Raw genomic sequence first — 10,413 nt, 5'->3', positions numbered from 1 at the left:
TGACTAGCGACAAACATGACTTCCAAAGCTTTTATTCCTTAAAATTAAACATTGACAGTTTGTTTCAATATTCAGATCACTTTATTCAGATGAAAATGTTGGACCATTATTTATTAGTAGCCCTACATTTGACAGGAAACATAACACGTACAATGTTATGGTGCAACCATCCACCTTTTAGGTTCAGACAACCAGCCCAGGATTTGGGACAAGCACTGGGATGGGTGTCAGTACAGTACAGACAGACCCTTTTCAGAGGTTTCATCGTAGCATGAACAGCGCCGTCACTCATAACACTAGTTACTGATCTGCTACTTTAACGTACCAGGGCACGGGTAGTGAGTTTTCCTCACTAGTCAAGTCCATTACCGTTGCCCTGCTACATGAAGGTAGAGGAGCTGTGATTAGTGAAACACCTACATGTCGCTCATAACCCACACACGTTGACACCCCTGTAAAAAGGGGTCTGGAAGGGGGCAGGGTGGGGGAGAAATCTACAAGCACCTTAACAACCACACTGAGCAGCATGCAATGGCTCTGAATGATGCAAGGAAACTGAAATATTTACAACCTCATCCCACCACACTTAAGTATTTCTAATTTATATACGTCTATTTTTGTCTCATTTAAATATAATTTATTTTTCGTTGAACAAGTGCCATCACTTGGTACGGGCAACGTTTGACGCAGTCACTGGAAATCGTACAATACTGTAAACAATATAACCAAAAGAAAACGTCACAGACAAACATTGCTCTTTTTACCCATTTACACAACAAGACTTAACACGGCCGGCGAGGTACAGAATAAATAGAGTAAGAGTCGGGCGTCGTGGCCGATCTCGGCGCCCACACACACGCAGCCCTCACTCAAACAGCATGTCCTCGTCCTGCTCGTCCATCAGCATGTTGGTGGGCTCGGCGATGGGGCCCAGGGCCGCCAGCCGCTCAGCGATCTCCTTCTCCGTCCGCTCCCGGAGCTGCTTCTTCTTCTCCTGGATCTTCTTCAGCCTGGGGGGGGGGGTAGGATAACTTACCATCCTACCTGGTGAGCTGTACCAACTGGTAGTGTAACCAATAACGATGCATCTGGCTAATCATTATTCTTCATTAGGTCTTCCATTTCATCACTATTTCATTGAAAACTTGTGTCTTTGTTGCAGTTAACTGGATTTTCTGACACGAATGGCCAAATGTTAATTTGCATTGTCGTATATATAACTCGGAAGAGGGCTGGTTTTGACTCAATGTGATTCACATTGCCTAATACAAACATTCATACATAAACATGCACACTTACAAATACAACACCATTCAGACAAACACTACATCATCATCCATCCACAACCTTAGCTTTTGGTCATTGTGTTTTCACAATGAAAGGTTAATGCATCTTCATGAATACAGTTGTACATAAATATATCGTAATAACAGCCACACAAAAAAATTTGCATATGCTTCTCATATAAATCCAACTGATCCAAAGGCTGTTTGGATCAACCAGCTCACCTGTAGAACTCCTCTCGTTCTCTCTCGTCCAGTTCTGTGACGATGTAGGTTAGGGTGCGCTCGATGCGAGGGATGATCACTGCAGACCCGGGAGGAAAGGAGTGGCGGGGTTAAAAAAAACATCATTCACAGGCAGGAATAGCCTGTGAGAGGCCGACGCAAGGACCTGATGCAGAAATTAAAATACACAGCGTCCGCGGCCTACCGTGCTCGATGGCGTTCACACGGCGGTTGGTGATCTTAATGGCGTGATCCAACGTCACAAAGGAAGTCTGCCAACAAAGACATAGTCTCATCTTAATCAGCTACACTACAATCGTTCAAGCCAGCATTTCATCACTTTGTGGTTAGACGCCCACTTGGGTTAGCACGAGATTATTGACTTAAAAAACGACATGAATTTCCTTTAATACAGTAGTTGATCTGCATCCACTATATGCATGATGATTTGATACATTTCATGTATGTCCAAAAGGTGCATTTATGATCGTAAATGCACCATCAGAGGAATTAACGATAACACATTTTCTTTTAAGTAAAATGTTTGAAAAGGTCTCCTGCTGTTTGAACAGATTTTCTAATGATTTGTTACCCAAAGCAGACGATTAAGTGTGCAGAACATTCAGGACACAGACATTGACGTTAATCGGGCTAAAGTGGAACTGAAACTACTAAAATAGGTAAAAATAATACAACTAAATAGGAAGGGAAGGACAGTACACAGTCTGTACAGACATATTTACAGCACAGTTACATTGAATAATCGGCCTGTAATAAAAGTGGTATTACATTCAATGGTTCACTCATTATGGGCTGGTTGCGGGCATATTTTGAATAAATAAGACCCTGAAGTAAAAGATTGCAAACCTCTGCTTGCTATTAATATTTATCCTGCTATTGAGAACTATAGCATGGAAACAAGCTGGTTAGTGTGTGTTTCTGTTCTACATTAAAATGATGAATGGCACACATTTCCTTTATCCATTTCTTATCAATTAATGTCCTGACTAATGGATACACATGCTGAATTAACAAACAATCAATGGGGGTCTTGTACCTTTTATTCACAGTAGAACCTGGAATTATTTTAAACAGCACCCCCTACCTGTAGGGAGGCCAGCTCTACAAGAAGCTCCACTGCTTTGGCATAGTTCCTCTTCAACCGGGAGACCTGCTCTCCTCCCCTGGCCAGACCAGTGAGCTCATAACCTGACGGACACAAACAAACCGTCTGTTTAGCGACGTGGATTCAAAGTTATTCCAATACCAGTGAGTCAAACACAAAAATAAATACATGATGTAGCAATCATTCACAGACATAAGCCTTAATAAATCTTTATCTGTAAAGAGGAACTCACTGTCGCCTCCCTCCTGGTAGTGTTCAAACACTGGGAGGGTAACACCTAGAATGGGAGTGAGAGGGAGGAACAGAGAGAGAAGGAATTGTGTTAGAACAGTAAAATGGTATGGGCACTTTCTGTTCCAAAAGATAGATTGAGCGTGTGCGTGTGTCTCACCAGCAACGTTGTCCTTCTTAGCACGGACCTTCACCTGGGCCTTGTTTACATTCTGGATCACAGTCGTGCTGTGGAAATAACATGCATTTATTTTATATGCATCGGTAATGCGGCTGGAAAGTAGCCTTTCTGGCTTAATCTGTAACATTTAAAGACAGATTTGTTACGTGTACTGTCCGGGCAAAATAAACAAATTTATTAGGAAATGGGAATTTCAGTATGTATTCAAGTATTCAAGTTCAGGGGACATTCAATAGGTTCCGACCTGAAGTCCCCGGCAGCAAATTTTGCCTCAGCCAATGAGAAGGCCGCCTCTCTCATTACCTCTCCCATCAGGGTCTTGGTCTAGGGAGAGTAAACGACAGGTCCATGTTGGTTTAATGCTATATTACATACAGGACAACAATGTGAGGAAGTCAAATTATTTGGACTTACCTCTATGATTTTACGTAGGATCTGACGGAAGCGCATTGAGAGAGCGTCTGCCTTTTTCTTGAGCAGGTTGCGACCTGTCTGCGCCCCCTTCAGTCTGGCCTTCATGATGGTCTGAACCCTGCGATGCAACACCCCAAAAAGGAGTAGATTATTACAATTCAAAATAGCGCGATACTATGTCGACTAGGTCCACAATGTACCTGTAAGCCACCTAGAGCAAGGTGCCGTAACCTCCACAGGCACATTAATGGTCTGTAGCCAAATCCACTCAAATAAATCCCTTTGGCTTAAAGTGACGGCTAAATGATTTATATGAAATGGGAATAGTCATTAAAAACTAATTTGGCTCATACGTTTATTATTTTAATAAATGTAATGGAGCAAATTCTATCCAGACAAATAATATACTTAATATTGGACATAAAGTGTCTTTGAACAATATAAATCATTTTAAACTACCATCTTGGGTCCAAACAGAATTGAGACGTGAATCCACCTCTAACAGCACACAGTTAGGTCACAATTGGAAATACACACATCACATGGCACATATGCATGGATGCTTCCTTATTTTGAAAGATCTATAAAAACAGTGGTTGAAAATACAGGGATACAGTCAATCATCCATCTGTAAGAACAAATGTATGATTATTACAGCCTTTTTCTGAACCATCACAGATTATCTGCATATATAAATTGGAATAGACTACGATTGGCAGCCATTCACTACCTTCAATATGTCGACATTGTCTAGAAATGAGGAAAAAATGATTGTTTGATTATTCATTGCAGTGGTTATCCTGCAACATCGTAGTTGTGCACATAGCTAGCAAACAATCTGCTTACATTCTGGAGGGGAAAACGTCGATCCTGTCTTTTGCTGACATCTTGTCCTTTCGTCGAAACGTATGGCCTTTCTCAGCTTTCAAATTAAAAAGATCAACTGGTCAATATCCTAAACGACCCGGTGTGTATGACAAATTAAATATGATATCCTGCAAGGGTATTCTGGAACAAATATTAAACTGGCGTCGTGATCTCATAAGACTAGCTCCTACAAGGTGATCAGCTGGTTACCAGTCATGTGACTCCCACGACGCTCCACAAATGAGTCTTGCGCACGCGCGAACCTTTAGGGTATGATCTCTTCCGGGTCGAAAAAAAATAGCACACACCGATGAATTGGAGTTAGCTGGCCCAAATCTTTAAAATATAGAAAGCGAATATTGAACCAAGAAGTTCTGAAGAACAGAAATCCATTTCGTATCTATTTGTAACCATATGACACAGGTAAATCGCATTAGTATGAAAGGTAAAGCAGCTGTTTGCCGGGAGGGGAAGGCAGATCATGCTACTAGCGGTGGCTAACTGCTAACCCCTGCGATGCATGTGCCGCATGTGAGCTGAGAATCAGCCCAGCAAACGGCCTATGTTACCCGTTAGCTACATAGCTTAGGGTGGCTCTCGATTATTGCGAGCAGTAACATGAATTTGTCATCTTCTATCTACTGCTTCTGTTGTTTTTATTTTTATCATATGGGGTATTGTTTCTCTTTTGTGGCCATATATACAATACAATTATCGTAAATCGGAATTGCATCATACCACTCAGTGCTATAATTCAAACGATAATACAATTGGGTTTGACTTCTGCATTTCTAGACTGATTTTATCCAGCTTGCGTAATTTAAACAAACGAAGCCACCAATTTTCATGTTTTCATAATGTTACGTTAGTTTTAGATTTTTAACTATCTGATCTCTTTTCCTTTCTCTTCTATCGCGTATTCTAGCGATGCCGGGGCTCAGCTGTAGATTCTACCAGCACCGGTTTCCAGAGGTGGATGATGTGGTGATGGTGAACGTGAGGTCCATCGCTGAGATGGGTGCCTACGTCAGCCTTTTGGAGTACAACAACATCGAGGGCATGATCCTCCTCAGTGAGCTGTCACGTCGACGTATCCGCTCCATCAACAAGCTTATTCGCATAGGCCGCAATGAGTGTGTGGTGGTCATCCGTGTAGACAAAGAGAAGGGTAAGCTATCCCTCCAAATATAACAAAGTATTACAGAGCATCACAGTTAATGTAACTGTCTCGCGGGCTGTACAATATTTCAGTCATCAATTGACCATGTATGTTAACAAAGTCTGTGGGGTTGCCTATCAATGACAGCATTTAAATATCCTAACCGTCTCTCGCTCTCTCTTCAGGATACATTGACCTGTCAAAAAGAAGAGTTTCACCAGAGGAGGCCATCAAATGTGAAGACAAATTCACCAAATCTAAAACCGTGAGTAAACTTCAGCTGACGTTTTTTTAGCTTTATCTTCATTTTCATACTTTTGTTTTTCATACTTTTTGGATTTCCTATCCAAGTTGTATTAGTGCAACAGGTCATAAGTGCAAGCACCTGTGACCTGTTGCCTTTGCAATATGGTTGCTTTTGTTTTAAAGCTTAATTTTTTGATCCTACTGTGGTCAACAATTGGCATGGAGTGATTATGCCCTGGCTGATGTCGTTGTTGTTATGCCGTCAACAGGTGTACAGCATTCTCCGGCACGTGGCCGAGGTGCTGGAATACAGCAAGGACGAGCAGCTGGAGAGCCTCTTCCAGCGCACCGCCTGGGTCTTTGATGAGAAGTACAAGCGGCCCGGATACGGTGCCTACGATGTCTTCAAACAGGCGGTGGCGTGAGTGTCCTGTTATCCTGATCAGAGATTTCAGGAGGAAGGGAAAGCATGTGCTTAGAAACTTTTTCTATTAAATGGTGCATTCAAAAACATGTTGACATTTAAGATGTTCATTTTAAATACCATATTAGATCATTTTCATGTTGGTGTAAGCTGAATCTGTGGAATTTTACAATAAGTACTCACTCAAATTACATATTCTTTGGATAAAACGGTTGGTGTGCATTCTGAAAAACAATATTACCTTCATGACTGCAACATTGATGAATGGTCAAGAAAAAACATCAGTTTTTGATTTTTACTAGTAGTATTTTGAAGGAAACGTGTCAGAACAGTTTAGTATTTTTTAGTTAAAGGTGTTGACGTGAAGTGTCCCTCCTTCCCCCCTCTCAGAGATCCTGCCATCCTGGATGGGCTGGACCTGACAGAAGAGGAGAGGAACGTACTCATCGACAACATCAACAGGCGACTCACTCCACAGGCGGTCAAAATCAGAGCCGGTGAGACGCCACGTCCCCTCAGTGGAGTTGACAAACGTTGTACCACAAAGTTGTGTAATCCCTTCCACATATCGTGTATATATCAACGTATTTGTGATCCGTCTGTAGACATTGAGGTGGCGTGCTATGGCTACGAGGGGATCGACGCGGTGAAGGAAGCACTCCGGGCGGGGCTTGGCTGCTCTACAGAAGTCATGCCTATCAAGGTGAGCCTCCACAAAAACGTTTAGTCTAACCGCCTTGCCGCCGGCACATGGGCCTTTTGGAACACGACCCCTAGTGTATCGTCCTCGCAACTGACACACCGAATGCCTTCCGCCCGACAGATCAACCTGATCGCACCTCCACGCTACGTGATGACCACAACCACCCTGGAGCGCACAGAAGGCCTGTCTGTCCTTAACCAGGCCATGGCTGCCATCAAGGAGAAAATTGAGGAGAAGAGGGGTGTGTTCAACATCCAGATGGAGGTGAGAAGGTTTCCAGCGGCCCAATGTTTGCGTACCAAAGCATTAAATACACATGTTTTATTACAATTCTAAACATGTCGATATAAGTTGAGTGTACATAACAGAAGAAAGGGACAAAATAATAAGACACCGCACTACATTAATTCTAGGGATTGTACCATACTCGTTTTCATTCTCTGATGTATTTCTTAGTAAGGTGGGTTATTGGAGTTGGGGGTTACTGGATGAGCCAGCAGTGGGTTGGCCAGTACAGGCTTTATTTGAAAGACCAGTGGCAAAGTTGAATGTAAAAATAGCAATTGACTACCATTTTTCATCAGTGGGTGAAGAATATTCTATGGGGTCTTTAACCCCCGTATCTTCCCTCCTCCTCAGCCTAAGGTGGTGACGGACACGGATGAGACGGAGCTGGCACGACAGCTGGAGAGGTTAGAGCGGGAAAACGCTGAGGTGGACGGAGACGATGACGCTGAGGAGATGGAGGCCAAGGCGGAGGACTAGGACCTCCCCACCGGACCTCCACGATGAGAGGGGTGAAGAGGAAAACCCAAGGCGGACGGACCTGGCCATACTCGAGCAGTACATTCAACAGTGGCTCTCAACATTTCCCTGAAGTTAATACATTCTTTTGGCCCGGAAAAAAAAATGAAACAAAACGTGTTTGAACATGGTGTTGGGCTCGATAGTGGTGATACGCTATTGATATCTTCTGGCCCTGCTCTTTCAGAGTCCATGTCCGATTAGTTATTTCTGAAGTAAAATTATACAACTGAGGTATTGACCGTACCCCTCGTCCCCCTCTGTAAAAGATTCAATAATTCCAAAGCCGTTTTCAAAAAGTGGCCTTCAGTAATCTCTGGCTCACCAGACCAGCGTGTTCAGCATCCATGACGTTTCATCTTTAGCTGGCTGCACAATGCAGCCAACAATGGTAAAACTGAAAAAAGGCTAATTTTTCCTCAACACCAGTCATGGGTGCATTTTTGTGCTGTTTTCCTTCCAGTTTAAGGGTTTTTACCGGCAGGATATTGATGGTTTAGCTGACATGATCTCAATAAAGTAACGGGAAGTTTTGATTCAAAGCGTGTCCTTGTCAGTGAGTTGTTGCACTATTTTAGCAAACTGGTAATCTCGGTTCTAAATCAAATCAAATGTAGCAACGTTATTGGATAATTGAACCTCTTTAGAGGAATTATTGTAGGAAAAATGTCACAACATTATGGATCTGCTCCTTCTTAGACCGGTTGGCATGAAGGACCAAACGGTTTATCGGTTCAAACAGCTTTTAAAGACTGAGCCTGTTTGTCCGAGAAGGGTCCAGCTGCAGGCTTGGGCGTTTCCGTCATGACACAAGAACGCCCATTAGGCGTTCCTGGTAGCTTTTCATCGACCAATCACGAGGTGTTTCGAAAGGCATACTGGGTTTCGCAAGGCATACTGCGAAGCATAGTCGCAAAGCATACTATGCTTACCTTCCTTAATGGCAATTTTACCTCTCGTTAGATTTAGCAATCATGGAGACCCCACTTGGTTAACGTTAGTTCTATGCTACCCGTACTTGAAACTGCTGTTTGAGAAAATCGAACTAGCGAATGTTCCGGAAGTTGACAGCCGTGCGAAGAAGAAGGGGTTCGGTGTTGACGGTGAAAGTTAGGCCGGTTTATAGCAGCTTTTCGGTTGTCGTTTATTACCGGTCTGGAAAACAATTAGGACCGACAATTCTAAATGTCCCCGGTCTGAATGACCAGTGGCGAATAGTCATTAGGGGCAAGTCGCTACTCACACAAGAAAAAAAAAATATATAACAAAAAAATAGAATACATATAAATATATATATATATATATATTTAAAAAATAATCTCCCCAGAAAGTACTATAAAATAACAAGTTTTGCGCTTTTATTTAATTTGTCGACCCTGGCTTGCTTCTTCCGGCTGAGTTTCTCTGGAGGTGCAAGAGGGCCTCTAGCCCCACCAGCCCAATGCAATGTGTATTGGACTGGAAACATTGAAATGCGCATGCTCAGAGTGTTTCTCTGTTGAAGTCATGGACATATTGGTTGAAGTGAACGGAGATTATTTTTCTTCCTGGTGGGGCCATGGACATATTATAGTGGTGGGGCTAGCCGCTAGCCCAATATGTCCATGGTGTGGACTTGGGACCGTTTAATATATATAGTGTGTGTGTGCGCGTGTCTGTTTCTATTCTATTCTACAGTGTTACCCTTTACGTTTCATTTGATAAAAACGACAGTGTTGCCCCTTATGTTTTTTTTCCATGATGACAAATGAAAAACAACAGTGTTACCCCTTTACGTTTTATTTGACAAGGACAATTATTTATTTATTTTCAAATATGTTTTTTTTCATTACGACCAATAAATTACGACAGTGTTACCCCTTATGTTTTTTTCATGACGACCGATATAAAACAACAGTGTTACCCCTTGGGTTTTTTCATGGCGCCCAATAAAAAAACCACAGCGGTACCCCTGTCAATGTTTTTGCAGGGATCCGAACCAGAGCTGTTTGGAATATTAACCTCCGAACTTATCAATGCACCATCAAGACAGCTAATAAAGTCAACGCAATGGTTATACTTGACTTTATAATTCGCAGGAAATAGAGATAAGAGTCATCCAACAGAGGACTTCAACCGGACTTGAACCCCGGTCTCCAGGGGGTTAGCTCACAGCTCTCTCCACTTCCCACTGAGATTTTAATTTCAAATATGTCTGTGGTTATATATGACAGTGCAATAGACATGATAGCGTTACGTTTGAAATTAAAGATATTATCTTTTCAACAGAAATTGAGCCGCGGTCGCCAGTGGGTTAGTCAGAGTACACTCCACTGCACCACTGAGGCGATGCAAATTCTCAATGATCAATCAGCAATAAAGAGGATATACATGACTTTAAAATGTATGTGTGTTTTTCTATTATCTCCCTTATGTTTTTTTTCATGAAGACCAATAAAATACGACAGTGTTACCCCTTATGTTTTTTTCATGACGACCGATAAAAACAACAGTGTTACCCCTTGTGTTTTATTTCATGACGACCGATAAAAAACAACAGCGTTACCCCTTTTCATGACGACCGATAAAAAACGACAGTGTTACCCCTTATGTTTTTTTTCATGACGACCGATAAAAAACGACAGTGTTACCCCTTATGTCTTTTTTCATGACGACCGATAAAAGACGACAGTGTTACCCCTTATGTTTTTTTTCATGACGACCGATAAAAAACGACAGTGTTACCCCTTATGTTTTTTTTCATGACGACC

At 42.3% G+C, this 10,413-nt stretch overlaps 2 protein-coding genes across 2 annotated transcripts; one reads left to right on the top strand and one right to left on the bottom strand.

Annotated features, from left to right (window-relative positions):
• Positions 1–16: 16 nt before the first annotated feature.
• atp6v1d (ATPase H+ transporting V1 subunit D) lies at positions 17–4,566 on the bottom strand. The gene is made up of 9 exons (XM_030344507.1): positions 4,307–4,566; positions 3,461–3,578; positions 3,291–3,370; positions 3,026–3,093; positions 2,867–2,911; positions 2,614–2,717; positions 1,714–1,780; positions 1,509–1,587; positions 17–1,010 (listed from the first exon to the last, which is right to left on the bottom strand). The coding sequence occupies exons 1-9, from the start codon at positions 4,345–4,347 to the stop codon at positions 866–868; spliced, it is 747 nt and encodes a 248-aa protein (XP_030200367.1). The 5' UTR covers positions 4,348–4,566; the 3' UTR covers positions 17–865.
• A 12-nt stretch (positions 4,567–4,578) lies between these two features.
• Positions 4,579–8,205, top strand: eif2s1b (eukaryotic translation initiation factor 2, subunit 1 alpha b). Its single transcript, XM_030344504.1, has 8 exons — positions 4,579–4,750; positions 5,253–5,495; positions 5,672–5,751; positions 6,002–6,153; positions 6,547–6,653; positions 6,762–6,859; positions 6,980–7,123; positions 7,499–8,205. The coding sequence occupies exons 2-8, from the start codon at positions 5,255–5,257 to the stop codon at positions 7,622–7,624; spliced, it is 948 nt and encodes a 315-aa protein (XP_030200364.1). The 5' UTR covers positions 4,579–4,750; positions 5,253–5,254; the 3' UTR covers positions 7,625–8,205.
• The last annotated feature ends 2,208 nt before the right edge of the window (positions 8,206–10,413 follow it).

The sequence above is a fragment of the Gadus morhua genome, chromosome 21, assembly GCF_902167405.1.
Source record: "Gadus morhua chromosome 21, gadMor3.0, whole genome shotgun sequence".
Classification (NCBI taxonomy): domain Eukaryota; kingdom Metazoa; phylum Chordata; class Actinopteri; order Gadiformes; family Gadidae; genus Gadus; species Gadus morhua.
This window is presented reverse-complemented; position numbering and strand designations above follow the sequence as displayed.

Coding starts and splice junctions, on each gene's coding strand:
- atp6v1d (XM_030344507.1), bottom strand. CDS start 4,347: ATGTCAGCAAAAGACAGGATCGACGTTTTCCCCTCCAGAAT. Junction 1,588..1,713: donor TGTGAACGCCATCGAGCACG/GTAGGCCGCGGA, acceptor CCGGGTCTGCAG/TGATCATCCCTCGCATCGAG. Junction 1,011..1,508: donor GAACGAGAGGAGTTCTACAG/GTGAGCTGGTTG, acceptor CCCCCCCCCCAG/GCTGAAGAAGATCCAGGAGA.
- eif2s1b (XM_030344504.1), top strand. CDS start 5,255: ATGCCGGGGCTCAGCTGTAGATTCTACCAGCACCGGTTTCCAGAGGTG. Junction 5,752..6,001: donor AATTCACCAAATCTAAAACC/GTGAGTAAACTT, acceptor TGCCGTCAACAG/GTGTACAGCATTCTCCGGCA. Junction 6,154..6,546: donor GTCTTCAAACAGGCGGTGGC/GTGAGTGTCCTG, acceptor CCCCCCTCTCAG/AGATCCTGCCATCCTGGATG.